This window comes from Dromiciops gliroides, chromosome 4 (genome assembly GCF_019393635.1).
Source record: "Dromiciops gliroides isolate mDroGli1 chromosome 4, mDroGli1.pri, whole genome shotgun sequence".
In the NCBI taxonomy this organism is placed as follows: Eukaryota; Metazoa; Chordata; class Mammalia; order Microbiotheria; family Microbiotheriidae; genus Dromiciops; species Dromiciops gliroides.
Window position 1 is genome coordinate 270,926,227 of NC_057864.1, and position 16,607 is coordinate 270,942,833.

The 16,607-nt window shown below is 40.8% G+C and overlaps 1 protein-coding gene across 1 annotated transcript in view; it reads left to right on the forward strand.

The window, feature by feature from the left end:
• EFHC1 (EF-hand domain containing 1) overlaps nucleotides 1–16,607 on the forward strand; it is a 79,291-nt gene that overhangs the window by 42,209 nt on the left and 20,475 nt on the right. The window contains exons 6-7 of the mRNA XM_043962547.1: nucleotides 5,084–5,304; nucleotides 12,417–12,557. Of these exons, the coding sequence (XP_043818482.1) occupies nucleotides 5,084–5,304; nucleotides 12,417–12,557 (362 nt within the window). The remainder of the gene's footprint in view (nucleotides 1–5,083; nucleotides 5,305–12,416; nucleotides 12,558–16,607) is intronic.

Below are 16,607 nucleotides of genomic sequence, written 5' to 3' on the forward strand. Positions count from 1 at the left end.
ATATACTGCCGCTGAAGTTTACTACCTGTGTGCGTTTGAACAAGCAGCTGAACCTCCATATACCTCATCTTCCTTCTCTGTAAAATGAAGGAGGTGGATTTGCTGGTGTTTGTCCCTGTGACAGCAGCAGAGATGGCAGCAAGGGTCTGGTAACTCCACCTCGATGCCTGGCCATGCCACCTCCTCTGTCCTGCCTCCACAGAACAGAGATTCATCAGATCATAGCTGCAGATATAAAAGGGATCTTAGAAGCCAGCAAACCCAACTCCCTCATTTTTATAGAGAAGGAAAATGAGGGACAGCAAGGTTAAGAAGGGGGAGGGGCATCGAAAGAGGTTTGGCCACTAGGAGCTAGGAAGACCCTTTCAAAGCCTATGACTTCTGCTCTTGCGTGGAACTTTTGGATCTTCCCATGGTGGGAGGAATGGGTAAGGATGCCTCTGTCATTCCCCAGCCCCTAGGCAGAATATGTATTTACTAGGTCAATTTGAGCCTGGCCTTGGGTCCCTGTCTGCCTTTTCTGCCAACAGATGACTTCATCCCTCCAAATCTCCAAGTCCTTCAGAACTGACCATGTGTCCCCCAATAGTGTATTGGGAGAGTTGTGGGGGGGATTGGGGGAGACGTGCTCAGCATACCCCAGGAGGTATTCTCCTAATCCAACCCTTGCTACACAGGGGACATTGGCAAACTTAAGTAGAGAGAGTGTTTATACGAATGAGGGATCTGAAAACCACATCATATGGGGAATGGTTGAATTCTAGAGAGATATATTGCTTGGAAAAGACAAAACAGAGACATGATGCCTATCTTTGAATATTTGAAGGGCTGTCGCTATCATGTAGGAGTGGGGAATAAATTTCTCTTGAGAACTGAGTCAAAAACCATGAACAGAAGTTGAAGGGAAATAAATCTTGACTTGAAGAAATTTACTAATAGTTATTGCTGTTCCAGCTGTTGGGAGGGGCTGCCTTCTGAAGTACTCAGTCCCCATCATTCTAAGCACTTGTGTAGAAACTGAATGGCTGAGCTTTAGAAATACTTTAGAAGGTATTTTTATATTTACAGGAAGCTCGACTGCACCTCTAAGGCCTTTTCCAACTCAAAGGTTCTATGACTCTTTTTTTTTTTTTTTTTTGGTGAGGCAATTGGGATTAAGTGACTTGCCCAGGGTCACACAGATGGTAAGTGTTAAGTGTCTGAGGTCAGATTTGAACTCAGGTCCTACTGAATCCAGGGCCAGTGCTTTATCCACTGCACCACCTAGCTGCCCCTGGTTCTATGATTATTAAGTGGTAGACAGATGGTTCTTCCTCTCCTTTGTAACTCGGTACCAGTGCGGTAGGGAAAGTCCTGTGTCTGGCATCCAGGATATAGGCTGAAATCCTGTCTCTGTCACCTCTGTGCCTTTGGGCAGGTCCTTCCACCTCTGGCCCATTGTTCCCTTATCTACAAAATAAGGGGGCTTGACTAGATGGGTTCCAATGTCCATCTGAGGTCTAAAACTTTGATCCTGTGATTCTATTTCATGGTAAATGGACAGTGCTTGGGGTCTAGATTAATCGTTATTTTATGTATGAAGGGATATATTTTTTTTTTTTTTAGTGAGGCAATTGGGGTTAAGTGACTTGCCCAAGGTCACACAGCTAGTGAGTGTTAAGTGTCTGAGGCCGGATTTGAACTCAGGTACTTCTGACTCCAGGGCCGGTGCCCTATCCACTGCTCCACCTAGCTGCCCCATGAAGGGATATTTTTAAACCGTTTCGGTACAGTTTAAAAAAAATTTTTTAACCTCTTAAGTTACAATCCCAGTACAGTTTTTGAAAATATAAGAATGAGTGATTAAGCATATGTTAAGCACTTAAATGCCAGGCACTTTGCTAAATATTGAATGAAAAATGGGAGATGGTCCTTGCCCTCAAGAAACTTATGTTCTAATTGAGGAACATAATACATGTAGCCAAATGGAGGCCAAAGGAGGGAGTTTTGGTCTGGGGAGTCACAGATCCATAGAGCATTTCATTGACACACTCCTTAAAGAGATGATACTGTTGATTTGATTATTGGGCCCAGAATAGGTGGGTACACACAGGGCAGCAGGAAGATGGTATGATGGCCTGAGTGGATGACTAATGGAATATGAAGATGAAGCATGCCCTAGAATTTGGGGCCAGCTAGAATTAGTGGCTAGGTCAGTTTGCACTCATTCAGTCACCTATCAAGACAGATGAATTCCAATGAGTGGATTCACTTTCTCAGGGTCTGAGGTCATTAACTTGAGAGGTCTAGTGTGGAAGAGGTCTGGTATGGAAAGGATACTAGTGGGACGTGAAGGAAAAGCTTGTTGTTGTTGTTGTTGTTGTTTTGTTTTTTAAGTCATTCCCAGTTCTCCATCAAACACTATTGCTATCTCTGTGTACAATGTTCTCTTGGTTCTGCTCACTTCACTATACATCAGTTCATACAAGTCTATCTAGGCCTGTCTGAAATCATCCTGCTTCTCATTTCTTATAGCACAATAATATTCCATCGCCATCATATACGCTAGCTTGTTTAGCCATTCCCCAGTGGACGGGCCTTCCTTTGATTTCCAATTCTTAGCCACCATAGAAAAGAGCTGCTATATTTTTTTTTTGTACAAATAGGTCTTTTTCTCTTTTTGAAGATGTCTTTGGGATATAAACCTAGCAGTGGTATTGTTGGATCAAAGGGTATGCACATTTCTATAGCTCTTTGGGCACAATTCCAAATTGTTCTCCAGAATGGTTGGATCTTTTCACAACTCCACCAACAGTGGATTAGCATCCCAGCTTTTGCACATCCCCTCCAACATCCAATATTTTGAAGGTGAAGCTTTAAGCTATAAGAAGTAAAGAATCAGTCAATCATTGAACATTTTTTTTTCTTTGCGGGACAATGGGGGTTAAGTGACTTGCCCAGGGTCATATAGCTAGTAAGTGTCAGGTGTCTCAGGCCGGATTTGAACTCAGGTACTCCTGAATCCAGGGTTGGTGCTTTATCCACTGCACCACCTAGCTGCCCCCAATCATTGAACATTTTTAAAGCATCTGTTGTGTACCAGGCACAGTGCTAGGTATGGAGAATACAAAGACAGGAATGAAATTCTATTGGGGGGAACAATGCATACATAAATAAGTATGCAAAAACGCAGTATAAGGTAATTTTCTTCCTGGAGGAGGGGGAGTGTGCATTGCTGGTTGAATGGATTAAGAAAGGTGCATGAGCTAAGCTTTGAAAAAAACACGTAGGGATTCCAGAAGGCAGAGAAGATAGAGTGCATTCCAGGCATGGGGTCAGACTGCAAAGAAATGGGCTGGGAAGATGAAGGAAGAGCAAGAAGGCAATTTTAGCTAGACCTTGGGGTGTGTAAAGAGGAATGATGTATAATAAAGCTGGACAGGTAGGTTAAAAAGGGATTTAAATGCCACAGATTTTATTTGATCTCAGTAATTCTCTAAGTTACAGAAAAGGTGCTGACCTTCATTAGTAGAGTGGTTTCCTCACCTGCAAGTTCCCTTTACTAAAGAAAACACAAGGGGACAGTTAGGTGGCACAGTAGATAAAGCACCAGCCCTGGATTCAGGAGAACCTGAGTTCAAATCCAGCCTCAGACATTTGACACTTACTAGCTGTGTGACCCCGGGCAAGTCACTTAACCCTCATTGACCTACCCAAAAAAAAAAAAAAGAAAGAAAGAAAGAAAAGAAAGAAAACACAGGTCCTATACTATCTTTAAAGGTAGTTTGTTGAGCAGGCCAGTGATGTGTTCAGTGACTGTGCTTTTGCAAAAATCACTTCAGTGACTATGCAAAGGGTGGATGAAAGAAGTGAAAAACTTGAGGGATGAAGACCAATTAGTAATTCATTGCAGTAGTTTAGGTGAGGAATGATGAGTTCCTTAAACTAGAGTGGTGAGTAGAAAGAAGGGGATGGGGATGGTGGTGAGAGATGATATGGAGGTAGAATCAGGATTTGCTAATTGATTAGATATGTGGGATGAACGAGTCAACAATGAATCTTAGATTGCAGAGCTGGGTGAATGGAAGGATGCACAGTACCCTTGACAGAAATAGAAAACATCAAAGAAAAAGTGGTTTTAGGAGAAAGATAATAAATTCTGTTTTATACATGAGTTTGAGTTTGAGATGAGCCATCTGACTTGAAATGTCCAATAGGTAGCTGGTGGTGGGACTCAGGAAAGAGACTAGAGCTGACTATATAGACTTGGGAATCAGCTGCATAGGGATGATAATGAAATCCATGGAAGCTGATGGAAGAGTGCAGAGACAGAAGTGGGTACAAACCTCTGCAGCTTTGGGGTACTATGGTATACCCAAAGTTAGGGTGCAGGATATAGAAGAAAATCCAGCAAAGGAGACTGATATCAGATCAGACAGATAAGAGAAAACCCAAGCATAATGAAAACTGGTTGGTGAGAGGGTCTCCATAAGGAGAGGTTAGTCAATCATGTTAAATGCTGTAGATGAGGTAAAAAAGGATTAAGGCTGAGAGAAGGCTATCGATCTGGCAATTAAGACATCATTGGTAACTTTTGGAGAAAGCATTTTTTTGTGGAATGATGAAGTCAAAAGTCACGTTGCAAAGGGTTGAGAAGTGAGTGAGATGAGCGACAAGAAAGGCAAAAAGAAGAAACATTTGACTATAAATAATTTGGTTCATATATAGTCTGTTGTTAGAACAGGATAAAAACTTGGGAGTGCCTTAACCTTTTAATTGAGCCAAAATTTCCTTTTAAACTCATTTCAGATGCCACCATCTTCGGCACAAAGGCTGTCTTCTTTCTTCCCACTGCTAGTGCCTTCCTCCTTCCCATTCCATTCCATTTATTTTATACATATTTATCTATGTACTCATTGGCTCACCCAGTAGAATGGAAGTGCCTTGAAAGCAGAGATGATTAAATTTTTGTCTTCATATCCCCAGCATCTGGCGAAAGACTTGGCACACGGAGGCACTTATTAACTGTTTGATGATTGATGATGAACAACTAGTCTTTCCCCCAACTCATCCTTTTGTTTTTGTCTCCCCGTTTTTACATTAGAGGACTTCCCTCGGTGTGTCCTGGAAGTCTCTGATCAGGACGTGCAAGAATGGTTCACTGCCAAAGATTTTGCTGTGGGTCAGCCTGTTACCATACTTGGACGGACCTTCTTCATCTACGATTGCGACAAATTCACTCGAGAGTTTTACCGGGATAAGTTTGGGCTTCCTGAATTCTCGGCCATTGATGTGAGCAAGAAGCCACCACCTGTCATAAAACAGGTAAGGGCATATAGATCTTGGTGACATGAGAACAGACCTTTTGATGTAGACATTTTAAAAGGACTTTTAAGATGCTAGGCTACTGGAGCCTGTCTAAAACCATCAGCTTAAAAAGATTGAAGTAAAAAAAAAATAATGGGGGCAGCTGGGTGGCGCAGTGGATAGAGCACCAGCCCTGGAGTCAGGAGTACCTGAGTTCAAATCCGGCCTCAGACACTTAATACTTACTAGCTGTGTGACCCTGGGCAAGTCACTTAACCCCAATTGCCTCACACACAAAAAAAAATAATGCATTTAAGATATTAAGGATGTGGCGGAAAAGAGTTTAGCCGTTCATTAGTATACTTTTTCTTGTAAAAAGGCTAACTGCTCTATTGTTGTTCATTCCTTTCAGTTGTGTCTGACTCTTTGTGACCCTATTTAGTGTTTTCTTGGCAAAGATACTGGAGTGGTTTGCCATTTTCTCCTCCAGCTCATCTGACAGATGAGAAATGGAGACAGGGTTAAGTGACTTGCCTAGAGTCACACAGCTAGTAAGTGTTTGAGGCCAGATTTGAACTTAGGTATCTCTGACTCCAGGTCTCTATCTACTATACCACCTAGTTCAGTTATATAATTCACTACAGAAGTCCATGTTGAAGTAAAAGTTCATGGTACTTTTTAATTCCATGAAAATCAATGGAACAAAAAACAGTTCTTTAGCATTCCTTTTAGGCCACATACTTTACAAAGTTCTTAAAATACGGATTTGATGGTTTTTGGAATAAGAGTATGCTGTGTTTATGCTGTGTGTATATATGTATCTGTGCATATGTATAAATATATATGTCCATCATAATGTTATCATGTTTACAAAATATCTAAATATATCAAGGCAACAACATATATAGAGAAAAAATACTCTAGAGAAATTAGAAGCTATGCAAAGACTAGTTATGTAGCTTTGAATATATCGATTAACTTTTTCCCCCATCTTTAAAATAGGCATGTTGATAGGGTTACTCTGTCTACTTCATGGTGCTATTGTGGGTTTGAAACTGATCCTCTCCATTTGAATTCTAAATCAATTTATTTTATTTTATTTTATTTTATTTTGTTTTGTTTTGTTTTGGTGAGGCAATTGGGGTTAAGTGACTTGCCCAGGGTCACACAGCTACTAAATGTTAAGTGTCTGAGGCCAGATTTGAACTCAGTTCCTCCTGACTCCAGGGCCGGTGCTCTATCCACTGCGCCACCTAGCTGCACCTCTAAATCACTTTATAATTGAAAATTACTGTTATTTTTTTTTTTTACCACAAAAGTATTTGAAAGGAAATTGCTAATAAAATATATGCTGGTATCCAAGAGATATGATGATTCTTGAGAACAGCAAGATTTCAATTTTTGACTTTGTGTCTGGCACAGAGTAGGCACTTAGTAAATTCTGGCTGCTTGATAAATTGGCTGCCCATCCCTAAGGGCAATAAAGACTCTTGGGAGGGATTGGTTGGGGATTTGTGCAAATATTTTTTTTAAATCAGTTTTTCATTGACTGAATTCCCTATTTTAGTAAATGTGCTCATTAAGTACTATAGTAGCAACCTTTGCAAAAACAAAACCCTTTATAACCACTTGGTGACCTCTCAAAACACAGAATGTATTGCAGTTAAGATAGCAACATTTTCTACAAGTATGTCATTGTATTATCTTTGTTTTATAGATTAGGATACAGGATAAACTACTTACTCAGGATTACTTTACAAACTCCAAGTAAAATTCTATTTAATGTTCATTATAGAAATACACCGCAGATTATATATACATGCAATCACATCATATATTTGAACTAAATAATTAATATTACAATGAACATGTGTCTATAACTAGAGTTTGAGGAAGAATGGGAAAAGATTGAGAGCAGTATTCTGTGCTTTCTTAGATTCCTTTTTCTTTGAGCAAATGAAAATTTCCCAGCTCTAGAACCCTCTGCAGAACTTGTCCTGTCTTCCCCTCCTTTTCCACTTTCTTCTCCCCCTTCTTACTCACTTTCTAGAAAGTGCATGGGAAAGGGCTATGAAGAAGAACTTTTCCAATTTTTTTTTCTCCTCAGACCTTTCTAATGATTCCCGTTCTAAATTCTTTGTCAGCCTTGTTATGGTAAATTCTCTATGATGAATAATCTTATACAAACACATTTTCTGTTTCCTGCCCATGAAAACAGGGCATCAGGATCAATGATAGTTGAACAATTTCATTACCCCAACTCTGTCTGCCCTCCTAGTTCAGAATTTTCCAGTCCCTAAATTGGATGAACCAGGAAATGTGCAGGGTGAGGGTTGAAAAGTAGTGCCTGATATGTTCCGATCATTCCCTCTAGAAGAACGCACTCAAGCAGAACAACATAGCATAGAAAAAAATATTCAATAGCTTAGTGAAGGAAAAGGGGTATGAAACCCTTCAGATTAAATCTTCCTTTGTTCCTCCTCTCCTTTCCTCCTTACTGGATTCGGAGTAATTCTTTTCATTGATTAATTTACTAGAGATAGGAAGAGTTTCAGCTGTTGTTTCTTCTAGCTTTTATACTTTTCAAGTGCAAATTCTAGCAAAGTACACATAATGAAATTCTGCTTTAGCAAAAATTGGAGAGACTGTGAAATTAATCATGATGGGATTTAGCATATATATGTGTGTGTGTATAAAATTTACTTAGAAGGATTAATAATAATTAATTGAAAATTACTTCAACTTCCAGAATTCACATTTGAAGACTGAATAAAGGTAGGCAAATATGGAAAAACAAGTTGTGTTTCCCAAATCAGACTTAAATCCAGGTTCCCAGACTCCAAATCCAGCACTCTTTCCTTAGCACCACACAGATTCTTCATAGATTATCTGCCCAGGTTGCTGGAGGAACACAGAATTTTAGCATTGAAAGGGACCCTAAAGTGGCAAACAATCCAGTCACCAGTAGAGCATACTCACCAGATCATGGTCATTCAGTCTTTGCTTGAAGACCTCTAGTAAAATGGAGTCGAGGAACCCACTACCTCCCAGGGCCACTTATTCCATTTTGGGATAGCTCTAATTGTTAAAAAGCTCGTTCTTACCTCAAGCCTAATTTTTTTTTCTTATTGTGACTTCCTTCAGTTACTCTTGGTTCTGCTCATGGCTGTCAATGCACTTCTCAGGCTTTCCATTTATTATACTTGACTCTTGGTACCTGACTGGCCCATCTTTTCAGTTGATAGAGTGGACATTCTTTGAGAACGGTTATTGTTTAATTTTTTTTTGTCTTTAGATCGCTGGAGTCTGGCACAGTGCCTTACATATGGCAGGCATTTTAAAATGTAGGATGAATCATATATATTTCCTGGATGATATCCTTTGCACCATTTCTTGTGCTCAAGTCATAATTGGCAATATGTTTCATCTTGCTTATGCCTACCATATGCCTCCCTGTTGTTTTTTGGTTCATAAGTAATTTTTATTCTTTGGAGATTGGTATTCTATGATTTGTAACCATATGGCATCAACAGAAGAAAATTGGTCTTAAAAAGATTTTTTTGGTTGGGGAGCAGCTTGGGATTATTGAAAGCCCTCTATAATTACCCAAAACAATCTCACCTACTCTCTCCTCCCTATTTAGTTTTGTGCCTAGCTCATTGTCCGTCTGCAGTGCCACTGTGATAGATGTGCTAATGGACTAACTCAGCGGTCTTCCCATCCAATTTCATGGCATGGATTGGACAGCGAACAATCTTAACTGATTTTTCCCCATGTGGATTTTTGGGTCAATTATTTATGAATGGCAATAAATCTCAGGGGCTTCCTCTGGATCTTTTAACATTAGTAGGTACTAGTAAAGCACTCACCATTAGTATGCTATATGCAAAGCACTGTGCTAGGCTCTGAGGATATAGACAGATAAAAAAAAATACCACCCTCAAGGAGTTTACATTCTACATGAATGGATATAGGATAAGGAAAATTGAAGAGAAAGTCCTAACAGCTGGGCAGATCAGGGAAGGCTCCATGGAGGAACTGAATTTAAAGAAAGACAAAGTTTCTGAGGCATAGAGATGAAGTACAATCCAAGCATGGGGGATGGATTATGCAGGAGGCTGAGTATTGAGTTTTGGAAATGACTAATTATTTAATTTTTCTGGAATAGTATGAAATAAGGCTGGACATGGAAAGCTGGGTGAGAGTAAGATTGTGGGAAGCCTTAAATGCAAGATTAAGTGGTTTTTTTAAAAAAATCCATCCTAGGTACAATGCAGGGCCACTGAAGGTTTTTGAAAAGTGAAAAGCCATACTGTACTATGTCTTAGGAACAGAGTTTTATGTGAAAGGTGAATTAGGGAGAGAGAATTGAGGAAAGGGCACTTGTTAGGCTATTACAGTAATACAAAGGAAAGATAATGAGGCTCTGAATTAGTGTAATGACTGTGTGAGTGGACAGAAGGGAATGAATGTAAGCTGAAAATTTGGAAGACTTGGCAAGTGATTAGATATGGGGGAGGGATCAGAAAGAGGGGGTGTGTGAAGGGTGATTGATATAACCTAAGGGGTTAGCCTGAGAGGATTGTATTCCCAACAGAAACAGGCCAAATTGAAGAAGGCAAACTCTGAGGGGAAGATAGTAAATTCCCTTTTGGACAATTTTGAGTAGGAGATGCCTGTGGGCTTGCAACTGCAGTGACAGGGCTTGGGTCTCTTCAGACCAAAGCACCTTCCATTGTCCTTTGCCATCTTTTATTGTTGTTTTTTGAGGGGCAGTGAGGGTTAAGTGACTTGCCCAGGGTCACACAGCTAGTAAGTGTCAAGCATCTGAGGCTGGATTTGAACTCAGGTCCTCCTGAATCCAGGGCTGGTGCTTTATCCACTGCGCCACCTAGCTGCTCCCAGGAGATCGTCCAGGATGATATATCCTATGTAGTAGGGAGTTAATAGTTCATGACTGGAGTTTAGTTCAGGAGAGATTTGGGAATCATCTACATAAAGATGATACTTTGCCCCATGGAAGCTAATGAGATCCCTAAGAGTACATTGTAAAATAAAAAAAAAAAAAGAGGCAGTGAAGGGCTCAGGACAGTGCTCTGAAGAACTCATACTCTCAAGTGGGTAGGAGATGGATGATGATTCAGCCAAGGACACCTGAGGAGTGGTCTGGCTGGTATGCCAGGAGAACTGCTGGTGATACAAGCCAAGGGAGTAGAGAATGCTTAGGAGGAATGGCTGACCAGCAGTATTAAAAACTGTACAGAAGTAAGAGAGGTTGAGGAATGGGAAAACACTGTTGGATTTAGCTTTTATGAGTGGATAACCTAAAAAAATGAAGTGGTGGGATCACAAGCCAAACTGTAATAAAATGAGAAGTAAATGGGTAGTGATTAAATGGGAATAATGAGGTCACATAGGAAGATAAGTTGTACTGTCCATCTGTTACATGCATACTTACACAAATTTCATTAGAATGAAATCCATATCATTTTTACTTTAGTAGAATTTTGTAATAATGAATATTTGCATCCCTAACTTAGAAAACCTTGAAATACAGCTCCTACTCTTCCTCTCTGTGATGAATTAATAACTAAAAAGAAATTATAATAATTCTTTATTTTTATGCAACTTGTGTTTCAAAGCCTGGGACATTTGGTATACCAATGTGTATGCTAGAGGAGGCATCTACTTGGTGGAGGTAATGTATTGTCTGGAATTACATATTTCTCTTCTCCCAGAAGCTCTCACTAACACTGCCATTCCCATAAGCAAACAGCATCAATCAGTCAATTGATAATCAACATTAAGTGTCTGCTATGTTCCAGGCACTGTACTAAGCACTAGGGATACAAAAGGAAGCCAAAGACAGTCTCTGCTCTCAAGGAACTCGCATAGTGGGGCACCTAGGTGGTGCAGTGGATAAAGCACCGGCCCTGGATTCAGGAGGACCTGAGTTCAAGTCTGACCTCAGACACTTGACACTAGCTGTGTGACCCTGGGCAAGTCACTTAACCCTTATTGCTCCACAAAAAACAAACAAACAAACCAAAAAAAAAAAAAAAAAGGAACTCACATAGCATTCTTTTCACCTGTGAACAGTCTCCTGCACATGCAGCAGTATACAAAGTACCCCAGACTTTGAAGCCTGGATTACATTTAGAGATTCATTTATAATTTACAAAACATTTTAACTGAAGGAGGTAGAGCAGATATTATTCTCTTGATTCTTTTGGTGGCTCTGTGAGGGCTTAGTGATTTACCCCAGGTCATAGCAGAAAGTTGTAGAGATTGAACTTGAACTCAGGCCTCCTGACTCCTAAGTCAAGTATTCTTTCTACTGTACAATGCTGCATAGTACAGTAGAGATACTTATGAAACTTATTGCTCTTTCTGACCACATAGAGAAATGTAGGAATTACTTATAAATCAAGGGTTTTTTTCTAAGCCTTTCAATGCCATTATCCCTATTTATAATACTTCAGGATCTGATAGCCAACCTAGTGATGAGCCTCTCCATCCCAGGCTGATCTTCAGAGGACAGACATAATCACTAGACCCATACTTGACATTCTTCTAACTTGTTAGGGCCTACCAGAGCTTGAGGTCTACTGGCATGACCTTGGAGAGCACAGGGTCACCTTCACACCCTGATGGGGTGTCAGAAAAGGATTTTAATGGAAGCCAGTCAGTCAACAAGTATTATTAAGTACCTACTTTGTGTCAGGACAGCTAAGTGGTGTAGAGGATAGAGTGCTGAGCCTGGAGTCAGGAAGAATCATCTTTCTGAGTTCAAAGCTGGCCTCTGACATTTACTAGCTGCGTGATCCTGGGCAAGTCACTTAACCCTGTTTGTCTCAGTTTCCTCATCTTTCAAATGATCTGGAGAAGGAAATGACAAACCACTCTTGTATTTCTGCCAAAAAAAAAACCCAAATGGGCTTATGAAGAGTTGGGCATGACTGAAAACACAACTGAACAACAACAACATACCAGGCAGTGTACTAAGCATTGGGGATAAAAAAAAAGAGGCAAAAACACGGTCTTTTTAAGGAGCTCACATTCTGATGGAAGTTAATATTATTGTTTTGTTAAGCCATAATTAGCAGTTCTCACCTCCCACTTTTCTCCAGGAATTACCTCCCTATAATGGTTTTGGGTTCATCGAAGATTCTGCTCAGAATTGCTTTGCTCTGATTCCAAAGACCCCCAAAAAAGATGTTATCAAGATGTTGACAGATGATCACAAGGTGCTGCGCTATATGGCTGTGCTGGTGAGTCCTGTTTTCATAAAGAGCACTGGGATCATGACTTAATATGTGGTGCCCTTGTCAATGGGTTTACATGTCAAAGTATGATAGACTTAGCTCCTTGCTTTCAGATGGATCAGGAATTATCATTCTTTCCACTGTCCAAGTTAAAACACCACACTTCACGGGACAAGTGGAAGCTTTGCTTCTAGTCAAGTGCTCCTTCCTCCATGCCATAGCCTTCTCTATATTGATCTTTATTTTAACTGTAACCTCTTAAAAGACTGGGGACTGTGTCTCTCCAGCTTACTTGATACCATGCCATTTACAAATGGATGTTTAAAAAATGCCTTTTGAGGAGATCATGGAAGGATTTCCTGACCTAGATTAACTGGAATCCTCATTTAATCTGAATTTTTTTTTTGTTCTCTTGTGCCATACTTATAGGAGACATTGATCTAAAAACAGACTTGAGGGGGCAGCTAGGTGGCGTAGTGGATAAAGCACTGGCCCTGGATTCAGGAGGACCTGAGTTCAAATCCGGTCTCAGACACTTGACACTCACTTACTAACTATGTGATCCTGAGCAAGTCACTTAACCCTCATCACCCTGCAAAATTTTTTTTTAATTTTTAAAAAATTAAAACAGGGGCGGCTAGGTGGCACAATGGATAAAGCACCGGCCCTGGATTCAGGAGTACCTGAGTTCAAATCCAGCCTCAGACACTTAACATTTACTAGCTGTGTGACCCTGGGCAAGTCACTTAACCCCAATTGCCTCACTAAAAAAAAAAAAAAGTGTATATGTGGGGCAGCTAGGTGGCGCAGTGGATAAAGCACCCTCCCTGGATTTAGAAGTACCTGAGTTCAAATCTGGCCTCAGACCCTTGACACTTACTAGCTGTGTGACCCTGGGCAAGTCACTTAACCCCCATTGCCACGCAAAAAAAAAAAAATTAAAATTAAAACAGACTTGAAATTTGGCTCACTCAAAACAGTGGGTAACAGAGTCCCCTCTAGAAAAGGTATCCAGTGTACAATATGGTTATCAGGTCTAGGACCACAATTTATTTCTTCTGCTACTGAAAATGCTTAAACACAAATGCCTTATAAGCATAACAAACTCAGAAATGCACAGCAGTAACTCACACACATTATACTTGCTGGCTGGCTGGCTGGCTGGCTGGCTTGGCCTCAGAGGAGAAAGCAGGAAGCAGGAAGCAGGAAGGTGACCAGGGAATGAGACTTGCCCAGGCAAGCTCATGTTCTTCCAACCATATGTTCATATCTGTCTCCGTTGCTGCTGATCCAAGGGAGGGGAGAGAGATGCCCAGCCCAACACTGCTGAAAGTCCAAGGGACAGAGAACTCTCTGGAAGTACAAGAGAGCCGAACCTATTTCTCCTCAGCTTCTCTTCCACTTCACCAAGTGCACCACACCTTCTGACTCAATCACCAGTCATCTTTGACATCTCCTTTCCCCTCCCCCTAGTCACAGGGATCAGTAAGGAATTCACTGCATCTTCTTAGCAAGGGGCATGTCACCCTGGCATATCCCTCTCCAGGGATCACCCCTCTTTTACACTGGACTTTGGAGTTCACCCAAATACCTTTTAAATTAACCATTTAAGATGAAGTCTTGCTCAGTGGGTCACCATTAAGTCCATAAAATCAAAGACCATGTCAGATTGTCAGAATTTAAAAGGACTTGAGACGTTATTGAGTCTGTTTAATTGATTTCCTAGATGAAGACACCGAAGCCCAGAGAAATTAAAGCAAAGAGTCCCTTTATGTATGTAGGAAACTGGAAAGGGACCAGGATTGTTGTGAGGATATAATGAGGCACTTTGTAAACTGTAAAGCACCATGAAGATGTAGAATCAAAAAAAAAAAAAATTGAACCTGGAAAGGACATAAAGAGATCATTAATGGGGGCAGCTAGGTGGTGCAGTGGATAGAGCACCGGCCCTGGAGTCAGGAGTACCTGAGTTCAAATCTGGCCTCAGACACTTGATACTTAGTAGCTGTGTGACCCTGGGCAAGTCACTTAACCCCCACTGCCTCACTAAAAAAAAAAAAGAAAAGAAAGAAAAAAAAGAAAAAGAGATCATTAAATCCAGGCCTTTTCATTTTACAGATGAGGAAGCAGGCCTAGAACAGAGAACTGGCCTTCTTAAGGTCACACAGGTAGTTAATGGAAGAGCCAAGACCAAAACTTAGGCTCTTTGCTCCCAGGTCCAGTGTCATCATTATCAGTATTAACACTTATGTTAGGGGAGGAGGGGAAAGCAAAAAAGATGACATTGGGAATGATAATCTTACAAGTTTAGCTTCCGTGCCTGACAAGCATGGAAAAAATTATCCCCCAAATTCATTTGCAAAGTGGACGGGGTGCTGAATAATGATAGAGTTGGTTAACTGAGCAGAATTGATCAATTGACTGTAGGATGGATTCTGTTTATGTCTCAATCATCGTGCTCATTAGTAAACTGAGACGATATCATCCAGAACAATTGGCCAAAGGATCCTGCTCAAAGTTGTTTCCAGAGGCCAGAGTCTACTTGAGCTCAGTACATGCAAAGTGATGTTACAGGAAGATTTGGTGACAATATCAATGTTGTTGACATTTTTTTCCTAACAACCAGTATAATGAGATTGAGTATACTTCTTAAGCTTGAAGAATAAGCTGGGGGAAGAAGTCAGAGGCCCACAGACAGGGAAAAGGGGGCAGCAGCATGTGGCTGGCACATTGGAAAATAAGATTAGAATTCAAATAGTCTTGGTAAAATGGGGATATGATTAGAAATAAATAGAATGAAGTTTAATAAGGACTAGAACCCCAGAGATATTCTAAAAGGATAAAACAAACAGCTTGAATCCAAGATGAGGATAATTGCCTATGTAATATTAGGACAGAAAAAGGTCTTGGGTTGAGAGGGGGATTGGTAACAAAGTGAATTAGTCATAAAGAGCCACTCTAGTGCAGCAGATGTAGTTCTGAACTCCAGAACTAATGGGGGAACGTGAAGAAGGTCTAGAAGTGAGTCATGTGGGTGATTAAAAAATAGGTAAGAAAATTTATGGGGAAAAGTTTAAGGAACTGGATGATTTTTGTTAAGCAAAAACCTCATGACTCCCTTAAAGTATAAAAGAAGTTATCTAGATCACTAATCTCCAAACTTCTTTGACCATGGATGCCTAGCAGGACATTTTTTTTAATAGATTACACTCTGTGCGCATATTTACTTACAAACTAAATGCACCTATTGCTCTACTATAATAATTGTGTTCACCAGAAAATTTAGACAGAAATTGAAATTTTGAAAGGATGAGATAAAAATGAAGTGAAATGCTTATAGTCAGTAGAACACCATTGGTTTGAGTTAGGAGAGTGACATAGGTCTAGGAAAGCTGTGTGGTACAATGATTAGAGTGCCAGGCCTGGTGTCAGGAAGACCTTGTGATGGCCTTCACAACAGAAGTACAAAAGGTTAGAAGAGGGGTGGATTTTTGGAGAAAGATGATGTAATGAGATTAGCAGTGCAGATCACAATCCATGTCTGCTCATCCTGGGAGACTCTATTCCATCTGAAATGAAAAGGGATGGGACAGGGGCTCTTTTATTCTGGTCACTGACCCTGGGTGCAGAGCCTTACCTCCCAGGGTGCCTGGCATATTCATGAGGTGATTTGAGGGACAGCACATGGGGAGGCTAAGGGAGGAAATTGGGTCCTAAGGGCACCTGATCACCTGATGCAGTGGGAACTTAAGAACTGGTCAGCCTGTAACTTCCTGAAGAGCCACTGCCCATCTCCGGGTAGGGAGGGTAGGAGCTTACACAGCAGAGGGAGGCGACTGATTTAGGGGAGTGTTAGGGGATAAGGGTAGATATGGTTTTGTTAGAAACAGGCCTCATCTATGGGGAAGGAAGGCTGCGGCCCATCTTCTTATCCTCTAATTAGCTGATCACACACGCCTTGTGTTCAGTCCGTGGGCCTGTAGAAGGCTGCAGCCCACACTTTTGGAGACCACTGATCTAGATACATGATAGTGGCCTTCTCCCCTCTGCCTCCAA